We start from the raw sequence: 23,303 nt of genomic DNA, 5'->3' as shown, positions 1-23,303 counted from the left end.
TTGAACCGGTTATTCAGATACTAAAACCGATAATAGTCCGATTCGGTAAATTTAGCACGTTTGTTTATTAGCTTTCTAATGATATGCATATAAGGTATTGAAACCGGTTTTATTATCTGAATATCCGGTTCAATAATTTTCGGAAACCGGTTCTTTTTTACGTTTTTTTCGTATAGCCATATATAGTTATGTCAAACAAGCCAAAGAAAAAAATAATTTCGAGGAAAAAAGAACCGGGTTTCGAAAATGTTTGAACCGGTTATTCAGATACTAAAACCGATAATAGTTCGATTCAATAAATGTAGCATGTTTATTTGCTTTCTAATGATATGTATACAAGGTATTGAAACCGGTTTTATTATCTGAATATCCGGTTCAATAATTTTCGGAAACCAATTCTTTTTTTCACGTTTTTTTGCGTATAGCCATATATAGTTATGTCAAACAAGCCAAAGAAAAAAAATAATTTCGAGGAAAAAAGAACCGGGTACCGAAAATTTTTGAACCGGTTTTTCAGATAATAAAACCGATACTAGTGCGATTCAATAAATTTAGCACATTTGTTTATTAGCTTTCTAATGATATGCATATAAGGTATTGAAACCGGTTTTATTATCTGAATATCCGGTTCAATAATTTTCGGAAACCGATTCTTTTTTTCAGGATTTTTTTTTTGCGTATTTGGCGTAACTCTATATATTTTTAGAAAATAATTTGGACGAATCTGACATTTCTACATAATAAGGACTGTATACTGAATTTATTGAAATTCATACATATACGGTTTTAGTGACAAGAAACGGGTAAAATTGAGAATAGACCATTTAAACCTTAAAATATCGATTAGTCATCTTTGAGGACCCCAACTAAAATCTTCTGTGCAACATTTTTGTAGAACATTGCTAGGATGAAAAATCACATCTTGTGATAATTGGAACCCGGTTCATAAAATTAAGTACGAAAAGGACACACAAGGAATCGAGTTAGAAGGATAAAATGTTCTGGATTTTACGGAAGAAATTTGATATCCACAAATATCTACAAATGAAGTTATCTCTTCAAGTATAATAGGTTTGCTAACAAAAATATCACGCCATATCTCCGAACTTTGACATGTGGCGAATTTTTCCTTCTGTGGTTTTCATATACTCACCAACGTCTTGGAACTCTTATTGGTCTTCTATAAGAAAACCTTTCGGGATTCTGTTACAAGACTTCTATTAGCAGAAAGCCATTTGGACCTTGGAAACCCAGAAGATCGTTTGGGTTTCTTGTAGAAAACCATTTCTACTAGAAGACCACGAAAATGACCTTTTTATAGAGTAGAGATCCATTAAGTATTTTTTATATCCTACACCACACTGTGGTACAGGGTATTATGTCTTTGTGCATATGTTTGTAACAGGCAAAAATAATCGAGATAGACCCATGGTTCCTTTTGAGAATATGCATAATTTCTAAGTCGATTTATGCATGTCCGTCTGTCCATGTTAAATTGTAAACAAAGTGCAGTTCGCATTTATGATCCGAATTGAATGAAATTTGGCACAGCTCATTTGTTTTGCCCAAGGACGAACCTTATTGAAATTGGGAAAAATCGGTTCATATTTAGATATAGCTCCCATATATATTTTCGTCCGATTTAAGGTAAATGGTGCACCAAAGTCCCTATATATCTTTCGATTTGCACGAAATTTGGCACAGCGTAATGAATAAGGTCACGAATGATGTGTGCAAAGTTTCGCGAAAATCGATTCAGATTTAGATATAGCTCCCATATATATCTTCGTCAGATTTAAGGTAAATGGTACACCAAAGTCCCCATATATCTTTCGATTTGCACGAAATTTAGCATATCGAATTCAATTAAGTCTAGAATGATGTGTGCTAAGTTTCGTAAAAATCGGTTCAGATTTAGATATAGCTCCCATATATAGTTCCGTCCGATTTAATGTAAATGGTGCACCAAAGTCCCTATATATTTTTCGATTTGGACGAAATTTGGCACAACGTACTAAATTAAGTCTAGAATGATATGTGTAAAGTTTCGTGAAAATCGATTTAGATTTAGATATAGCTCCCATATATAGCTTCGCCCGATTTTAGTTAAATGATCCACTAAAGTCCCTGGAAATCTTTTGATTTGCACGAATTTTGGCATAGTGTACTGAATTAAGTCTAGAATGATGTGTGCAAAGTTTTGAGAAAATCGGTTCAGATTTAGATATAGCTCCCATATATAGCTTCGCCCGATTTTAGGTAAATAGTCTACTAAAGTCCTTGGAATTCTTTTGACTTGCACGAAATTTGGCACAGCGTAATGAATAAGGTCTAGAATGATGCTTGCCAAGTTTCGTGAAAATCGGTTCAGATTTAGATATAGCTCCCATATATATCTTCGTCCGATTTAAGGTTAATTGTGTACCAAAGTCCCTATATATCTTTCGATTGGCACGAAATTTGGCACAGCGTTCTAAATTAAGTATAGAATGATGTGTGCAAAGTTTCGTGAAAATCGGTTTAGATTTAGATATAGCTCCTATATATAGCTTCGCCCGATTTTAGGTAAATAGTCCACTAAAGACCCTGGAAATCTTTTGATGTGCACGAAATTTGGTACAGAGTTATGAATAAAATCGAGAATGATGTCTGCCAAGTTTCGAAAATCGATTCAGTTTTAGATATTGCTCCCATTTGCATTTTCTCCGATTAAAGATAATTGATGCACCAAAGAACCTATATATCTTTCGATTTTCACGAATTTTGGTATAGGGTACTGAATTAAGTCTAGAATGATGTTACTAAGCTTCGTGAAAAGGTCCATAGCTAGTCCGATTAATACAACGTACTGATGTTATATAAATTAGTCCCTGAAATCGGTTCAGATACGGATTTATAACAAAACGCGTCGTCTGTTAGGATACATATGTAAAATATACCCAAAGAGGTGAAGGGTATCATATAGTCGGCCCAGTCCGACTTTACTACTTTCCTTACTGGTTTATAGATGACTAAAAGGTCGTCTTAATGAAGACCAGATAGATTTCTTATAGACGAACAAGAGTTCTGTTTATAGAAGTCTTTTAACAGAATCCCGAAATGCCTTTAGGATTTCTTATGGAAGACCGTAGGTTTTCTGGGGCAAGTCTAAGGTCCAAATGTTCTTCTTATAGAATAGAGGTCCATTAGGTTTTTTTTTATAAAAGACCAAAATATCTCTTTCTCTTTTTTTAGGAATACCTTTTGATCAATTATAAGAATACCAAATCTTAACCTTTAGGAGATCTATTGAACCAAATAGTCTTCTATAAGAAATAATTTCAAATAATAATTCTCCCCCCTTTCCTTTTTTCAGTTTCTGTTCGATTTACAAAGCCCTGCAAGGTGACAACTCGCACTCGGCGCCCTCAGCATCCCCATTGACGGCCGAGAGACGTGAAGAAATTGGTCCCATACGTTATGAAGGACCACCCACCCCCTGCCCGGCCAAAGTAGAATATGCCACACCAGTGTTTGCCAAAAATTATCAAGGCTCCTGGCGTTATGTTGTACAAATTCCCTATGAAGGATACTTCACCCAAACTATCGAAGTTACACGCTGCATTCAGGCTAGATGCCATTATTTGGATGGTGGCTGTTTGTCATCACCACGTTGGGTTAGTCTGTTGGTTGCGGAAATCTTTTATCCCAATGCTGAGGATACTGTACCTCAACCCTCGACCACAACTCAAGCTCCTTCGGTACAAGATTTCCAAGCCTATCAACAATATTTGCAGAAACGTGCTGGCGTGGCCACAGATGGCGCTAATCACAATAATGCCGACTTCAATCAACACTGTGATGGCCACGATGAGATTGGATGTTTCCAGGTTCGTCTCTACTATGATTGGTTCTTGATTCCTGGCTCGTGTAAATGTTGGCGTCCTGATTATTTTGCCAAATATGTTCGCCGGAAGTCGGTGGCTGATTTGTAAGGTTTTCGCTTGCTGGCTATCGTTTAATGATATTTACACACACAAAAATACAAAACATAACAACAACAAATAATTAAGTTATCTGCCAAGTCCTTGCTTACAAATTTAATTGAAATTTAAAAAACAAAAATCCAAACCTTTACCTTAATTTTAAGTTACCCTGCATTACCTATATTTTTTAAGTCCCCCCAAGTCTTCTAATTCATTGCCACATGAAATTCACATTCTAAAAATCCTCTTTTTGATCCCAATGTGACGATCCTTGATTTGAATATATCCTTAGATATTTCATTATCGCTGGATTCTTAAGAGTCTGAATTTCGTAACCCACAAAATAAAAACTACCTATTTTTAAGTTTTTTGCTAGTATTATTCTGGTTCGACAGGAAATGGTTTCTATATAAACATACAAAACATAAACATGCAACAAGTACAACCACACAACATTACCATGTGGTCCACTATAATTTTAAAATAATTATCATAATTTATATTATTTTATTTATTTATATAAAAACAACAACAAAAATATATTAATATTTCAAAATAAATATTATTAAAAAAAATAACTCGATATTTTTATTTATAAAAAACCGATTTTTTTAGAATGGTATTCTGTACGAGGACAGAATGGTATTCTGTACGAGGACATTATGGTATCCTATAACACTAAGCGACAAAATGATGCTCAGGTTTGGGCGTTGAAAACTTCCTATTGGGTATGAAAGATCCTGGTGTGTATATGAAAACCCTAGAAGGAAAAATTTGCCACAGGTCAAACTTCGGAGATATGATGTGCTAATTTCTTCGCTGGCCCTATTGTACTTGAAGAGATAGCCTCATATCTTGATTTCTAGCTATTGTATACATTTCTTGAAAATACATTATGTTCTATGTAATGTTCTACAAAAATGTTGCCCATAGGATTTTACGCAGGGTCCTCAAAGACGAGAAATCGATATTTACACGTTTTGATGACCTTTTCTCAATTTTACCCGTGTCCCGGTACTAAAACCCTTTGTGTATGTGTTTCAATAAAAATTCAGTATAAATTCTTTATTATGAAGAACTGTCGGATTCGTACGAATTATTTTCAAAAAACAAATATATAACTATGCCAAACACGCAAAAAAATAAATTTCGAGGAAAAAAGAATCGGTTTTAGAAAAATTTTTGAACCGGATATTCAGATAATAAAACCGATTATAGTCCGGTTCAATAAATTTAGCAAAAAATTTAGCTTTCTAATGATATGCAAATAATATCATTGAAACCGGTTTTATAATCTGAATATCCGGTTCAAAAATTATGAAACCGGTTCTTTTTTCCTCGACATTTATTTTAAGCACGTTTGTTTTTTTAGCTTTCTACTGATTATCTTAGTATCCGGTTCAAAAATTGAAAAAAACCCGGTTCTGTCTTCTTCGAAAATTATTTATTTGACGTATCTGGCATAACTATATTTGCTTTAAGAAAATAATTCGTACGAATCCGACAGTTCTACATAATATCGAGAAAAAAGAACCGGGTTTCGAAAAATTTTGAACCGCAAATTCAAATACAGTATAAACTTAATAATCCGGACCTTGACAATCCGGATTATTCGGTAATCCGGAGTGCATTTCACAACCCATTGCGTATCCTATAATCCGGATTGATTGACCTATTTGACTCAAAAATCCGGATTGTAAAGATACGTTACTTTTTATTTTAATAAAAAAATCGTTGCAAATTTAATTGAAAATGATACCTATTATATTCAATGTTCATATTTTTGAAATGAATAATTTTCATTTTTAATAAAAACATAAAAATAATTAAATTATCACCAAATTAATATAAACTTAAACCAATTAATAAAACTCGATAATCTCGGTAATCCGGATTGGGGTCTGCAATCAATTATCCGGATTAGCGAGTTTTTACTGTAATAGAACCGACAATAGTCGGGTTCAATAAATTTAGCACAATTGTTTACTAGCTTTCTAATGATATGCAAATAATATCAATGAAACCGGTTTTATAATCTGAATATCCGGTTCAAAAATTAGGAAACCGGTTCTTTTTTCCTCGACATTTATTTTTAGCACGTTTGTTTTTTTAGCTTTCTAATGATATGCATATAAGGTATTGAAACCGGTTTTATTTTCTTAGTATCCGATTCAAAAATTTAAAAACCCGGTTCTGTCTTCTTCGAAATTTATTTATTTGACATAACTATATTTGTTTTTAGAAAATAATTTGTACGAAAAAATTTTGAACCGCATATTAAAATAATAAAACCGACAATAGTCGGGTTCAATAAATTTCGCACGATTGTTTACTAGCTTTCTAATGATATGCAAATAATATCATTGAAACCGGTTTTATTATCTTAGTATCCGGTTCAAAAATTTAAAAACCCGGTTCTGTCTTCTTCGAAATGTATTTATTTGACGTATTTGACATAACTTTATTTGTTTTTAGAAAATAATTTGTACGAATCCGACAGTTCTACATAATTTCGAGTAAAAAAGAACCGGGTTTCGAAAAAATTTGAACCGCATATTAAAATAATAAACCCGATTATAGTCCGGTTCAATAAATTTAGCACGACTGTTTACTAGCTTTCTAATTTCTAATATGCAAATAATATCATTGAAACCGGTTTTTAATCTGAATATCCGGTTCAAAAATTATGAAACCGGTTATTTTTTCCTCGACATTTATTTTTAGCACGTTTGTTTTTTTAGCTTTCTAATGATATGCATATAAGGTATTGAAACCGGTTTTATTATCTTAGTATCCGGTTCTGTCTTCTTCGAAATTTATTTATCAAGAAATCATCAAGAAATTTTGCATGTTGGATGGGTTCTGGCCAATGAAGACACCTATTGTTTTTTGATAAAGATCGGTTAATATTTAGGGGATGAAATATTTAGGAGATTTGGGGGACCAAATACTTAATTTTTGTCGGTTTTTCTGGTCGCTCCAGAGGCCACAATTATGGCCCAAACATCTCTAATTTTCACATGGAGAAGGGGATCGGACCAAAGAATAAGCATACTTGTTTTGATAAAGATCGGTCAATATTTAGCGGGTCAAATAGACCCTGACTTTTGTGTGAAAATTTTCAAAATTTGTATTCTATGGCGTATATATTTACTCCTGAAGGACATAAACCCGAGTAGTTGATAGTATATCCAAGAGGAGTTGTTGACCTTCAAATTGGTACCAAACTTATGGTTGCATTTACTCTGATGTGGGAGTTATACGTAATTAGGTAAAGGTGACTATGTGCATAGTATTACTATTCCTCCATTATAGGACGGAAATGTCGCGCTGATAGCTTTGAAATTGCACATGAACTTCCGATTATGGTCAAGGACGACGCCTATAGTTTTCGGCGAAGTTGAGATTTCATTCAGGGGGTGCAATGAACCGAAAACTTTAATTTTGTCAGATTTTCTAGTCGCTCTAGAGACAATTATTATATGCGGAGTATTACATATTTTACATGATGATGATCGGTAAATATTGCGAGGGTCAAATGAACCAAAACCTAAAGTGACAAATTTTTTATTTTATGGCGTGAAAATTCACTTCAAGAAAAAAATTGAAAATATGCCAGGCTTAGAAAGTGAAGTGGTTGATCTCGAAATATTGCCCAGGCTCAGAATATAGAACCGCAGAAATTTTGATTCTCGTGGTAGTTGTGTAGGGTATCATATGGTCGGTCCCGTCCGACTATACTGTTCCGCCCCCTGGTTACAGTTCGGTTCAATACCTTCAAGACGAAAAGGACATACAAGGAATCAATGTAGGAGGACGAAATGTTCTACAAACAAATTCCTTATTCGATGTTACTGATGGAATATAATCTCCAAAAATACATACAATGGCTACGAAACCAGATTTTGAGTAATCTCTTCATGTTTAATAGGGTCGCCAACAAGAAAAAGTGATAACGCCATATTTCCAAACTTTGATCTATGGCTAATTGTTCCTACTGGGGTTTTCATATACTCACCAATCTCTTTCATCCCCAATAGGATAATAAGATTTCATTATCTTCTATTGGTCTTCCCATAGAAAACATTTTACTACCTTCTCTCCTTCTACAAGTAGAATGTTTTCTCCTAAAGGAGATCAATCTCAATAATTATTTCCTAAGGGCGTTTGAAGACTCCTTAGTCCCATAGTTAATGACATCGTTCCTTTTGTAGAGGGTAAGCTGTACAAACCAAAGGTTCCGATGATGAACTCCGTCCTTCAGATACCTATCGACACACAACCAATGATATTCTGTGATTTCTTAAAAAAAACACGCCTAGTGTAGGGTTGAAAAAATATTACTTTAAAAAATCGACGCTTAGTGTAGGATTGAAAAATATTCATTTAAAAATCCGCCCCTAATGGGCCTTTAAAATAATATTCCTTTAACAAATTCACGCCTAATGGGCCTCCAAAAAATATTCCTTTAACAAATCCACGCCTAATGGGCCTCCAAAAATATTCCTTTAACAAATCCACGTCTAATAGAGAGCCTTAAGAAAAATATTTCTTTATAAAATTCACGCCTTGTTGAAAAATATTCCTTTAATAAAAAATCCACGCCTTTTTGGCCTTTGAGCAAAGTATTCCCTAGAAAAAATTCCACTCTTATCAAAGCTTTGAAATATATTCCCTTAAAATATCCAGACATAGCAGCACATTGGAGAAATATCTATTCGTGGTACTTGAAATTTATTATTTTATGTGTGGGCCGAAATCCCGGCGGTACTGCAATACCGGGCCAACCCGCGACAGAAGTGGAGCAAGCCCTTTGAACTTCCGTCAGATTCCAAAAATCAGTTTAACATTTGTTGTCCCCCGATGGAGGATCTATCAGATGTTAAGCTGATAAGAACAGATACTACACTTTGATCTTAGCCATAAGGCCGAGAAGCGATAACTAGACAGAGGTCGATATGAAGGTTATACTTTGCAAACGAATACGAAGTGAATGCGAATTATAAGAAGTAAATTAAATATAGAAGAGCATTGATGATAGTAAAGACCATATAAATGTGTGTTACAGACTTATTTATAAGGAAAGGAAGGGATGATCGTTAATGGTCGCACTCAGGTAACTAATAAGGTGGTAATAATCTTTGGTACTTACACACTTTGTGTGTACCAATAAACAATCACCGCTCGTTTACCCTTTGTGTACACACAAATTAACCTTAAAGGGAGCCCACGTGCCGTGGTTTGTTTGATGCTGAAGTACACACAAAGTGGGCAAGAACTTTAACGATCACCAAGCTATCGAGTACCTGAGTGTGTTCTTCTAAGATCATCGTTTTGTTTTTCCTTAAAAATAAAATTCTCACAATCACTTTCCTCTTCCCTTGCACTCCTATTCTAATTCTCATTCACTTCGTGTTCATTGTAGCGTATAACTTTCATGTCGATCAGTGTCTAGTTATCGCTTCTCGGCCTTATGGCTAAGATCAAAGTGTAGTATCTGTTCTTATCAGCTTAACATCTGATAGATCCTCCATCGGAGGACAACAAATGTTAAACTGATTTTTGGAATCTGACGGAAGTTCAAGGGGCTTGCTCCACTTGCGTCGCGGTTTGGCCCGGTATTGCAGTACCGCCGGGATTTCGGCCCACATTAAAATAATCAATTTTAAATTATTTGGATAGGAATGAAGAAGGGGTTTTTGTGTCGACAAAAACGTCGGAACCTACGGAAATTTTCATTCGGGTTTTTTAATAACTATTTCAGGGAAGCCTAAGAGGCGCGAATTAAAAAAATGGAAGAGCCCAAAGGAGATTTTTATAAACTTTTTTCGAAGGTCCATAGGGTGTGGATTAAAAAAAAAAATAATATTTTCGGAGGCCCATAAGGCGTGGATTTTTTAAAGGCCTGAATTTTTTAAAGGAATAATTTTTCGGAGGTCCATAAGGCGTGTTTTTTTCAGGAATATTTTTTCGGAGGTTCATAAGGCGTGGATTTTTAAAAGGAATAATTTTTCGGAGGTTCATAAGGCGTGGATTTTTAAAAGGAACAATATTTATTCGGAGGTCCATAAGGCGTGGATTTTTTAAAGGAATAATTTTTCGGAGTTCCATAGGGCGTGGACTTTTTAAAACAATATTTCTTCGGAGGCCCATAAGGCGTGGACTTTTTAAAACAATAATTTTTCGGAGTTCCATAGGGCGTGGACTTTTTTAAAGGAAGAGGTGATCACGGAGATCTTCTTATTAACACTTTGTTTTTCTGCTCTTGAAGTCCATTCAATACTTCAAATACAGAATTCTAGAGTCTATTGAGACATAGAGCATAGGGTGCTCATGGTAGCCATTTGGCTGATATTCTTATATTTCTTATATTTAATGTCCTCCTCTTGTAGAAGAGAAGAATTCCTGGTATTTTATTTTTCATTATTTTTTTATTTTCTATAGGTTTACGTTTCAACCTAATATCATTAGATTGTTTGGCATAACATTTTAAATTCAATGAACTACCCTCCAACTACTGAAAACGATTGCTTCAAACATGTTTGAACGTAACAGCAATTGTGTATGTGTTTGATCCAAACCAAATTTCATTTCGCCTCAAACACAAATATGAACCAGTAAGGAAAGTAGTAAAGTCGGACGGGGCCGACTATATGATACCCTTCACCACTATGGGTATATTTAACAGGACTATAACATAAAATTGGATGAAAAAAATGTGATATTTATCTAAATGTGAATCTACCTAGATCTATCCATAAAGTATGTCAATCGACTTCAAACAAATATAAATAGGTCATCCGTTGGGATGTGTCTGCACTTCTAGAAAACGCAACTACGTAATTCTATGCTCAATTTTGTAAGTTGTGCAAAATTTGATGTCAATCTGACGAACATGAGGAGTTTAATGCCTAATTTACTTGAAATCGGGCGAAAATATATATGGAAGCTCTATCCAAATATTGAGCGATTTCAAACAAACTTGTCACAGGTTAGGTTATACTAATTTCAGAACGTTTTGTTCCCATTGGTTCCTTAGTACGTCAATTACTTAAAATCAATCTATAATAAAAGGGAGCTATATCTAAATCTGGACCGATTTTCAGAAACTTGGCAGACATCATTCTAGGCTCAATTAAGTACGTTATGCCAAATTTCGTGCAAATCGAAGGATATATAGGGACTTTGGTGCACCATTTACATGAAATCGGAGCTTTATCTAAATCTTGACCTATTTTCACGAAATTTGGCAGACATCATTCTAGACTCAATTCAGTACGTTATGCCAAAATTCGTACAAATCGAAAGATATTTTGCGACTTTGGTGATCCATTTGCATCAAATCGGACGAAACTATATATGGGAGCTATATCTAAATCTGGACCGATTTTCTCCAAACTTGGCAGACATCACTCTAGGCTTAATTCAGTACGTTATGCCAAATTTCGTGCAAATCAAAAGATATATAGGGACTTTGGGGTACCATTTACATGAAATCGGACGAAACTATATATGGGAGCTATATCTAAATCTGGACCGATTTTCACTAAACTTGGCAGACATCATTCTAGACCTAAATGATTAGGCTGTACCAAATTTCGTGCAAATCGAAAAATATATAGGAACTTTGGGGCACCATTTACATGAAATCGGACGAAACTATATATGGGAGCTATATCAAAATCTGGACCGATTTTCACAAAACTTGGCAGACATCATTCTAGACCTAAATGATTAGGCTGTACCAAATTTCGTGCAAATCGAAAAATATATAGGAACTTTGGGGCACCATTTACATGAAATCGGACGAAACTATATATGGGAGCTATATCTAAATCTGGACCGATTTTCTCCAAACTTGGCATACATCACTCTAGGCTTAATTCAGCACGTTATACCAAATTTCGTGCAAATCAAAAGGTATATAGGGACTTTGGGGTACCATTTACATGAAATCGGACGAAACTATATATGGGAGCTATATCAAAATCTGGACCGATTTTCTCCAAACTTGGCATACATCACTCTAGGCTTAATTCAGCACGTTATACCAAATTTCGTGCAAATCTAAAGATATATAGGGACTTTGGGGCACCATTTACATGAAATCGGACGAAACTATATATGGGAGCTATATCTAAATCTGGACCGATTTTCACTAAACTTGGCAGACATCATTCTAGACCTAAATGATTAGGCTGTACCAAATTTCGTGCAAATCGAAAGATATATAGGGACCGTTTACATTAAATCGGTTAAATATATATATATGGGAGCTATATCTAAATCTGAACCGATTTTTCCCAATTTCAATAGGGTTCGTCCTTGGGCCGAATAAATGACCTATGCCAAATTTCATCCAATTCGGATCATAAATGCGACCTGTACTTTGTTTACAATTTAACATGGACAGACAGACGGACGGACATGCATAAATCGACTTAGAAAGTGATTCTATGCATATTCTCAAAAGGAACCATGTGTCTATCTCGTTTCCTTTTGCCTTTTACAAACATATGCACAAAAACATAATACCCTGTACCACAGTATGGTGAAGGGTATAAAAATGATGCAGTATCAAACATTAAATGTACCCTACATTCTAATAAGAAGTAATGTGAATACATAGGGAGAGGGCAAGAAGGAACCAAAAATATCAATACCTTCTAGTTGTTATTTATATTCTCTGGGGGAATTTTTTAATTACATTTTTTATAAAGGTCATTCTGGACCAATTTTTAATTTTTTTTCATTTTTTTCCATGGATATTCAGACGAATTTTTACACAACAAATCGGCCAAATCTGGAGTTTTGTAGCAAATATTTTTAAGGACTTTTTATTATAGAAGGCTAGTCTTCTATAGATCAAAGGCTGATCTTCCACAGACCGAAAACTAAATTTTCATTCGTCCACAAAACATATAATTAGGGTGGTTTCCAATTTATTTGGAAAAAGTGCGAAATTTGATCAAAACAGAAAATTTGCTTAAAATACCCAAATTAGAGATAATGTTTTACAAATAAATAACGTGTTTACAGAAATCTTTTTTTTTTTTTTTTTTTGCAACGAATAGTGAAATACGATATAGAATAATTTTGTCTTTGACCAAATAATCCTAAGATGCAGTCGTATTGGTAAAACTTCATGGTGAACATTTTTGTCAAATATCCTGACCCGCTATAACATCATTTTAAATGAGTTTTCAATCATTTCTGAAAATAGGACCGAAAATATTGCCAAAGACGCCATATAGCTATTCTATTTCAAAACTTTAGAGACCCGATTTATCTGCCTCGAATATTAGGCTTCGTAGATATAAGGTTTTCTGAGAAGGTCCGAATAAAAGAGGAAAAGGCTGATGGAAATTTACAAATATCGATACGAATTGTCTTTGGGGACCCTATCTAAAATCTTACGAGCGGAATTTTTGTAGAATAGTTGGAGTTAAAAATCTTGTCTTGAGGTATTTAATTTTGCGATTCAATAAAATAAGGACGAAAAGGACTCGAAACAAGATGGGTGTATTTCATTCGTTTCTTAAGAGGTTCTTGAAAAAATATTCCTTAAGAAATCAAAGCCTTTAATTTATTAAAAAATACTCGTTTTCTAAATTCTTGAAATTTTTTTTCAAAACTCTCCGACTTATGAGTTTATTTAGAAAAATCTTTAAGAAAACCCAGCCTTATTGGTTCTTAAAAAAATCATTCTTTGAAAAATTCACGCTTTATAAGTTCTTAAATAAAATTATTCTTAAGAAATTCAAGCCTTATGTGTCCTTGAAAAATTGCCCTTTAAAAGACCCACGCTTTGTGGGTCCTTGAAAAAAATGTTATTTTAAAAATCTTCTCCTTATGTGTCCTTGAAAAAATTACCCTTTACAAAATCCAAACTTTGTGAGTGCCTGAAAAAAATATCTTAAAAACTTATTCCTTAAAAAATCCACACCTTTTGGGTCCTTCAAAAAATTTATGCTTTAACAAATCCACGCTTTATGGGGCCTTGAAAAAATGATTCTTAAAAAAATACCCTTTAAAAAAATCCACGATTTGTGGGTGATTGAAAAAATTATCTTTAATAAAAGTTGTTCCTTCCTCAAAAGTTCTTTGAAACATTAATACCTTATGAGTCCTTCAAAAAATTATGCTTAAACAAATCCACGTTTTATGTGTCCTTCAAAAAATACCCTTTAAAAAAATACACGCTTTGTGGGTCCTTAAAAATGTTATTCTTTAAAAAATCCTCTCATTATGGGTCGTTGGAAAAAATGATTCCTTAAAAAAATTTTATTGGTCCTCGTAAAAATTATTCTTTGAAAAATCGACGCCATGGGTCCTTTGAAAAATTGTTCGTTAAAAAATACTCCCTTTATGAGTCATTGAAAAGAAATATTCCTTAAAAAATCCAAAAATATTCTTTAATGTTCCTATGGCTATCGGATCTATAGGCGTGGATTTTTAAAGAAAAATTTCCCATTAACTATCAGATCTATAGTCGAGGATTTGAAAAGAATAATTTTCCAAGGATTATCAGACCAATAGGCGTAGATTTCTAAAGAAAAATGTTCCAATGGCTATCGGATCTATAGGCGTGGATTTTTAAAGAAAAATTTCCCAATGACTATCGGATCTATAGGCGTGGATTTTTAAAGAAAAATTTCCCAATGACTGTTAGATCTATAGGCGTGGATTTTTAAAGAAAAATTTCCCAATGACTGTTAGATCTATAGGCGTGGATTTTTAAAGAAAAAAATCCCAAGGATTATCTCAGCTATATGCGTGGATTTTTAAAGACAAATTTCCCAATTACTATCAGATCTAAAGGCGTGGACTTTTAAAGACAAATTTCCCAATTACTATCAGATCTATAGGCGTGGATTTTTAAAGAAAAAAATTCCAAGGATTATCACAGCTATAGGCGTGGATTTTTAAAGACAAATTTCCCAATTACTATCAGATCTATAGGCGTGGATTTTTAAAGAAAAATTTCCCAATGACTGTCAGATCTATAGGCGTGGATTTTTAAAGAAAAGTTTTCCAATGACTGTCAGATCTATAGGCGTGGATTTTTAAAGAAAAATTTCCCAAGGATTATCACAGGTATAGGCGTGAATTTTTAAAGAAAAAATTCCCAAGGATTATCACAGCTATAGGCGTGGATTTTTAAAGAAAAAATTCCCAAGGATTATCACAGCTATAGGCGTGGTTTTTTAAGGAAAAAATTCCCAAGGATTATCACAGCTATAGGCGTGGATTTAAAAAAAAAAATCCCAAGGATTATCACAGCTATAGGCGTGGATTTTAAAGAATAAAAATCCCAAGGATTATCACAGCTATAGGCGTGGATTTTAAAGAATAAAAATCCCAAGGATTATCGCAGCTATAGGCGTGGATTTTAAAGAATAAAAATCCCAAGGATTATCGCAGCTATAGGCGTGGATTTTTAAAGAAAAAATTCCCAAGGATTATCACAGCTATAGGCGTGGATTTAAAAAAAAAAATCCCAAGGATTATCACAGCTATAGGCGTGGATTTTAAAGAATAAAAATCCCAAGGATTATCACAGCTATAGGCGTGGATTTTAAAGAATAAAAATCCCAAGGATTATCGCAGCTATAGGCGTGGATTTTAAAGAATAAAAATCCCAAGGATTATCGCAGCTATAGGCGTGGATTTTTAAAGAAAAAATTCCCAAGGATTATCACAGCTATAGGCGTGGATTTTTAAAGAAAAAATTCCCAAGGATTATCACAGCTATAGGCGTGGATTTTTAAAGAAAAAATTCCCAAGGATTATCACAGCTATAGGCGTGGATTTTTAAAGAAAAAATTCCCAAGGATTATCACAGCTATAGGCGTGGATTTTCAAAGAAAAAATTCCCAAGGATTATCACAGCTATAGGCGTGGATTTTTAAAGAAAAAATTCCCAAGGATTATCACAGCTATAGGCGTGGATTTTTAAAGAAAAAATTCCCAAGGATTATCACAGCTATAGGCGTGGATTTTTAAAGAAAAAATTCCCAAGGATTATCACAGCTATAGGCGTGGATTTTTAAAGAAAAAATTCCCAAGGATTATCACAGCTATAGGCGTGGATTTTTAAAGAAAAAATTCCCAAGGATTATCACAGCTATAGGCGTGGATTTTAAAGAATAAAAATCCCAAGGATTATCACAGCTATAGGCGTGGATTTTAAAGAATAAAAATCCCAAGGATTATCGCAGCTATAGGCGTGGATTTTTAAAGAAAAAATTCCCAAGGATTATCACAGCTATAGGCGTGGATTTAAAAAAAAAAAATCCCAAGGATTATCACAGCTATAGGCGTGGATTTTAAAGAATAAAAATCCCAAGGATTATCACAGCTATAGGCGTGGATTTTAAAGAATAAAAATCCCAAGGATTATCGCAGCTATAGGCGTGGATTTTAAAGAATAAAAATCCCAAGGATTATCGCAGCTATAGGCGTGGATTTTTAAAGAAAAAATTCCCAAGGATTATCACAGCTATAGGCGTGGATTTTTAAAGAAAAAATTCCCAAGGATTATCACAGCTATAGGCGTGGATTTTAAAGAATAAAAATCCCAAGGATTATCACAGCTATAGGCGTGGATTTTAAAGAATAAAAATCCCAAGGATTATCGCAGCTATAGGCGTGGATTTTTAAAGAAAAAATTCCCAAGGATTATCACAGCTATAGGCGTGGATTTAAAAAAAAAAAAAATCCCAAGGATTATCACAGCTATAGGCGTGGATTTTAAAGAATAAAAATCCCAAGGATTATCACAGCTATAGGCGTGGATTTTAAAGAATAAAAATCCCAAGGATTATCGCAGCTATAGGCGTGGATTTTAAAGAATAAAAATCCCAAGGATTATCGCAGCTATAGGCGTGGATTTTTAAAGAAAAAATTCCCAAGGATTATCACAGCTATAGGCGTGGATTTTTAAAGAAAAAATTCCCAAGGATTATCACAGCTATAGGCGTGGATTTTTAAAGAAAAAATTCCCAAGGATTATCACAGCTATAGGCGTGGATTTTTAAAGAAAAAATTCCCAAGGATTATCACAGCTATAGGCGTGGATTTTCAAAGAAAAAATTCCCAAGGATTATCACAGCTATAGGCGTGGATTTTTAAAGAAAAAATTCCCAAGGATTATCACAGCTATAGGCGTGGATTTTTAAAGAAAAAATTCCCAAGGATTATCACAGCTATAGGCGTGGATTTTTAAAGAAAAAATTCCCAAGGATTATCACAGCTATAGGCGTGGATTTTTAAAGAAAAAATTCCCAAGGATTATCACAGCTATAGGCGTGGATTTTTAAAGAAAAAATTCCCAAGGATTATCACAGCTATAGGCGTGGATTTTTAAAGAAAAAATTCCCAAGGATTATCACAGCTATAGGCGTGGATTTTAAAGACCTTTTAAAGACCTATAGATCTGACCTATAGGCTTATGGGTCTTTGAAAAGCGTTCTTTAAGAAATCTACGCCTTATTGACCATTAAAAAATATTCTTTAAAAAACGTATGCTTTAAAAAATCGACGCATTGTGTGTCCTTAAAAAATTATCCCTTAAAAATTCCACGCTATGTGTGTCCTTGAAAAAAAAATCTTTGAAAAATCCACATTTTAAGGGTCGTTGAAAAATAATTTTCTTTGAAAAATCCACGCCTTATGTGTTGTTGAAAAAAAATATTATTTAAATATCTACGGCTTATGGCCCTGGATATATCTCTTTTTTTGAGTTAGTGGATATAGACAAATATGGAGTTCTTTAATGATATCCGATATACAGGCGTCCTTCCAAAGGTCTTTTGTGTATAAAATGTAGCATAAGGTTCCGTTAACGGTCACTTTTCACAGTTCTATTTTAAATTATAGGTATGTACATATTTGACCTGATACTTAATAACCCTCTGAGATTTGACTCAACTAACCTAATAACATCACCGAAATTTTAAATTTCCAATTCCCACACCATAATTTTGATTTATTTCTAAATTTATTATAATTAATTTTCTCATATAATGGAAAGTTAATTTTTATAGTGTAAGACCATGGCTTCCAAATGTAGGGTACAGCCGCACACACACACGACAATCCAAATTTAGGTAAACTCAATAGGCATTTGAGCATAGCTCCAGCGCATGCCAACCGACAATCCATAAACCAAAACAAACAACGGTTCGGTGGTTTAGTGCATGCGAGGCAAATAAGCAGAACACACGTAAAGCATCGAACGAGCGAACGGACGAACGAATGAACGGCGGAACATGTAGCACGGTACATGGGGCACGAGAAAAACGCGTTGCAATAAAGAAAAAAAAAACTTAAAAAAACAATGACGTGCGGTTACAATTAAAAACATACCTACGTATCCATAACGAAGTGCGACACTGTCATAAAACGAAAGCCTTCAAATACAAAACCTAGAAAGTAAAACCCCATAAATTGTGTGGATGGCAAGAATGCATTACTAAAAAAAAGCAATTAAAAAATGGAATCTAAAACTAGTTAACTAGTCTAAGGTTAGGGAAGAGTAAGGAGTCTAAGAATACCTTCTTAAGTAAGCAGCATGTATTATTCCGCTCCCTCTTTGTGTCAAACTAATAACATTTATAAATAGCCAAGAGTGACAACAACAACAAAAACGGAAAGGCATAAAGTTGGATAGGCAGACAGACAATCCAGCTAACCAGATGCAATTTTACAAGTAAAATTGTGGTTGTTATTGTTGTTGTTTTCCTTGGTGTTAAACAAGTATGCAGTTTCTTTTTCTTGTGGTCGTTCGGATGATTGGCGGCATTGCCCGGGAAATGCTCGAGATGAAATAGAACTGCAATACATTTCTGAAAAAAATAGAAACCAGAATCTACGAAAATAAGCGGCTAAGAATAAAATTAACAACAACAACATCAAGGAGATAAAGGTAATGCGAAAAAACGGGATATAAAGTGTAACCATATGAGACATTCAGATATAAGAAAACATGCCTTAAGGGTCCTTGGAAAAATTATTCTTTAAAAAATCCATAAGGCGTCTTTGAAAAAATTATTCTTTAAAAATCCACACCTTAAGGGTCCTTGGAAAAATTATTCTTTAAAAAATCCTAGCCTTATGGGTTGTTGAAAAAATTAATTACTTACTTACTTAGCTGGCTTATGACAGAACTTTAGTTCCATAAGTCGAGCTAAAAAAAAATTTCCAGACGCGCCGGTCTTTTGTGCAGTTTCTCCAGTTTGAAAGATCATGTTCGGCAATGTTGTCTTCATTCTGCGTGAACCATCAGCTGGTTCGCTTATATATGCCTTTTGGGCTGGGGCATCTTCATCTATTCTCACAACATGACCTAGCCAACGTAGTCGCTGCAGCTCAATACGTCTAACAATGCCGATGTCCGAGAATAGCTGGTACAACTCATGGTTCATTCGACGGCGATATTCACCGTCAACACAGATCGACCCATAGATCTTTCGGAGAATTTTTCTCTCAAACCCAAGTACCCATGCTTCAGCCGAGCTAAAAAAAAATTTCCAGACGCGTCGATCTTTTGTGCAGTTTTTCCAGTTTGAAAGATCATGTTCGGCAATGTTGTCTTCCTTCTGCGTGAACCATCAGCTGGTTCGCTTTTATATGTCTTTTGGGCTGGGGCATCTTCATCCATTCTCACAACCTAGACCTAGCCAACGTAGTCGCTGCAACTCAATACGTCTAACAATGCCGATGTCCGAGAATAGTTGGTACAGCTCATGGTTCATTCGACGGCGATATTCACCATCAACACAGATCGGCCCAAAGATCTTTCGGAGAATTTTTCTCTCATCCATATAATATCAGCGGGTAGTATCAGCGTCTTGTCGAGTGTGAGTTTGGTCTGGCGGGAGGTGGCCGTACTTTTGAGTTGCTTACTCAGACCATAGTAGCATCTGTTGGCCAACACTATCCTTCTCCGAATTTCAAAACTGATGTCATTAGTTTTATTTATGGCTATACCAAGGTATATAAAATCTTCAATTACCTCTAAGCAGTAGTTCTCAAGTTCAAGGTCCGAGTCCACTGGACGTCTTACACTTTGATACAATCAGCTTGGTCTTCTCGTCGTTTACTGCCAGACCCACTTTGGCTGACTCCTTCTCAATTTGTTCAAAGGTGACAGTTACGGTTCTCAATGTTCGGCCCATTATGTCGATGTCATCGGCGCAGGCGAGTAACATGTGTTGTTTGATGTACAGAGTGTCATTTCTGTTTACCTTTGCCTCTCGTATGACCTTTTCCAGCAGGATGTTAAAAAGGTCACACGATAAACTGTCACCTTGTCTAAATCCTCGTTCGGTATTAAATTGCTCCGAGAGGTCCTTTCCGGCTTTAACTGCTGATCCTGTGCCAGTAAAAGTTATCCTGCATAGCCGAATTATTTTTGCAGGAATGCCAAACGCAGACATGGCTTTAAATACCTCTGAACGGATATGGCTGTCGAATGCGGCTTTATAGTCGACGAATAGATGGAATGTGACGGTGTGTTTTCCGGCGCAGAGTAAAAATGGTCTATGGTGGACTTGCCAGGTCTGAAGCCGCATTGGTATGGTCCAATAATGTCATTGACCATTGGCTTCAGTCGTTCACACAGTACGCTGAACAGCACCTTATATGCGGTGGGAAGGAGACTTATTCCTCTATAGTTGGCACATATCGTCTTGTCTCCTTTTTTGTGCACAGGACACAGGGTGCTGAGGCTCCAATCATTGGGCATGCATTTCTATAGCCAAATTGTACTAATCAGGTGGTGCATGCTCCTGACCACCAGTCATCAATATTTTGGATGGTAACCCGATTAATTGCTATTTTGACCCCATCTTGGCTTGGTGGTATACATTCTATACCGTCATCTCTTATTAGTTCTGGGGTATCCTCTTCACCGCTTCTATTTGATACCAGAAGTTTTTCGAAATGCTCTCACCAGATCCTAAGAACGCTGTCTGATTTCTGACTTCATTTTGACTCCTGTACATTTCGATTTGCTCAAGTGTTTCTTGTCCTTTCTGGTTTTTTTCTGAAAATACGTTTCTCCTCTCTCCTTTTGTCCTGATAATTCGCCATTGCATTACGTGTTGCTACTGTCTGCAGGGTTGCCCTGCTGCGTTTTTCACACCAGTAGCTTAACGACACTCCTGATCGTAGCATGGGTTTCTTGATGGTAGTTTTTGGTACCCAAGTGTTGCTTTTGTTAATGTCATGGCCAGGGCAGCGATCATATGCAGTTTCTAGGCACTCGTTCATGTTCATCTTTGTCTTCCGTCAGAGCATGGGCTCAGATAAGACTGATGTAGAAGAACTTCGCTTTTATACGGATTATAGCAATTCGCTCATCTACTTGAGTGAATCTGGAGACGAGGTCTTTTATTCTCCTATTGACCATAAATTCGCAGTCAAATTCACGTCTTGTTCCATGGCAGATATAATACGAGGCGTAAACATCTGATTTACTTACGCCAGTCCCGTTCCATCGCATTTCCTGTAAGGCAATAATATCGGCTTTGTACTTCTTGAGTACATCCGCCTAGGTGAAAACACATTCCAAGTGCAGATTCGCAGATTGTGGTCCTTTATACGTTTGCGGGGGTCGTCATCATTGGGGGGTTTGGTTTTCTTTATCGTTGCTCTTTCATAGCAAGAAGAGTTTTCCGAGAGTGGGCAACTAACCCGACGCCTCAACCCATTTTTTTATAGTTCTTATGGGTGAACTCGCGGCACATATTAGCTCACTATATCAATGGATGATGAAAATAGTTACACCAGGTGACACCGCGCGGAGGTCAGTGTCCACAATTGAGATGAAAGAGGGACCAAAATAAGACTGGGCTTCGCTATGTTAAGCCAATCAGAGCCGTTGCTTAAAAAAAATCCACGCCTTGCGGGTCTTTGAAAAAATATTTTTAAAAAATCCACGCCTTGCGGGTCTTTGAAAAAATATTTTTAAAAAATCCACGCCTTGCGGGTCTTTGAAAAAATATTTTTAAAAAATCCACGCCTTGCGGGTCTTTGAAAAAATATTTTTAAAAAATCCACGCCTTGCGGGTCTTTGAAAAAATATTTTTAAAAAATCCACGCCTTGCGGGTCTTTGAAAAAATATTTTTAAAAAATCCACGCCTTGCGGGTCTTTGAAAAAATATTTTTAAAAAATCCACGCCTTGCGGGTCTTTGAAAAAATATTTTTAAAAAATCCACGCCTTGCGGGTCTTTGAAAAAATATTTTTAAAAAATCCACGCCTTGCGGGTCTTTGAAAAAATATTTTTAAAAAATCCACGCCTTGCGGGTCTTTGAAAAAATATTCTTTAAAAAATCCACGCCTTGCGGGTCTTTGAAAAAATATTTTTAAAAAATCCACGCCTTGCGGGTCTTTGAAAAAATATTTTTAAAAAATCCACGCCTTGCGGGTCTTTGAAAAAATATTCTTTAAAAAATCCACGCCTAGCGGGTCTTTGAAAAAATATTCTTTAAAAAATCCACGCTTTGCGGGTCTTTGAAAACATATTCTTTAAAAAATCCACGCCTTGCGGGTCTTTGAAAAAATATTCTTTAAAAAATCCACGCCTTGCGGGTCTTTGAAAAAATATTCTTTAAAAAATCCACGCCTTGCGGGTCTTTGAAAAAATATTCTTTAAAAAATCCACGCCTTGCGGGTCTTTGAAAAAATATTCTTTAAAAAATCCACGCCTTGCGGGTCTTTGAAAAAATATTCTTTAAAAAATCCACGCCTTGCGGGTCTTTGAAAAAATATTCTTTAAAAAATCCACGCCTTGCGGGTCTTTGAAAAAATATTCTTTAAAAAATCCACGCCTTGCGGGTCTTTGAAAAAATATTCTTTAAAAAATCCACGCCTTGCAGGTCTTTGAAAAAATATTCTTTAAAAAATCCACGCTTATTGGTCCTTAAAAATTATTATTTTCCAAATCTACCACGCCGTGGACTATCTCATATCACCTTAAATCTTAATGTGGTTTGCAAAAGTTCAATATTTTGTGGTTTAGCAACTATTTAAAGTGCAAGTACCTGCAAAAGCCAACAACAACAAAATATAAACAGAAAACTCCATCCAAAATGAAGCAGAAAAGTTGCGGCTGCATTAAAAACAACATCTACAAAAATAACCTTGTCTGTGGGCAAAACTAAAAGTTAGCAGCATTCTAGGTAACAGCATCCAAGTTTGCAAAGATTTTGTTTTTGTTGTTTTTTTTCTGTGGTTTGCCTTCGAACCGAAAATATTTGAAAATCATTTAGTATAGCTAACGACGTCATACATTGAACATCGCCACACCACATTACGGTCAAAATTCGA

The 23,303-nt window shown here is 35.2% G+C and overlaps 1 protein-coding gene and 2 non-coding genes across 3 annotated transcripts; 2 read left to right on the top strand and 1 right to left on the bottom strand.

The window, feature by feature from the left end:
• Positions 1-3,355: 3,355 nt before the first annotated feature.
• On the top strand, positions 3,356-3,974 carry LOC133323846 (uncharacterized; the record flags this gene model as incomplete). The annotated part of the gene is made up of 1 exon (XM_061532743.1): positions 3,356-3,974. A coding segment is annotated over one exon (619 nt), but the record flags the coding sequence as incomplete, so codon positions are not given.
• Positions 3,975-8,708: 4,734 nt separating this feature from the next.
• LOC133323847 (U2 spliceosomal RNA) lies at positions 8,709-8,905 on the bottom strand. The gene has a single exon (XR_009754104.1). It is a non-coding gene; the product is annotated as a U2 spliceosomal RNA (small nuclear RNA).
• A 517-nt stretch (positions 8,906-9,422) lies between these two features.
• On the top strand, positions 9,423-9,619 carry LOC133323848 (U2 spliceosomal RNA). Its single transcript, XR_009754105.1, has one exon. It is a non-coding gene; the product is annotated as a U2 spliceosomal RNA (small nuclear RNA).
• Positions 9,620-23,303: the final 13,684 nt, after the last annotated feature.

Source organism: Musca vetustissima, unplaced genomic scaffold, assembly GCF_032173495.1.
Source record: "Musca vetustissima isolate MV318-11 ecotype Yass unplaced genomic scaffold, APGP_CSIRO_Mvet_v1 utg159328, whole genome shotgun sequence".
Classification (NCBI taxonomy): Eukaryota; Metazoa; Arthropoda; class Insecta; order Diptera; family Muscidae; genus Musca; species Musca vetustissima.
Note: the sequence above shows the minus strand (reverse complement) of the source record. Positions and strands in the feature narration are given on the sequence as shown.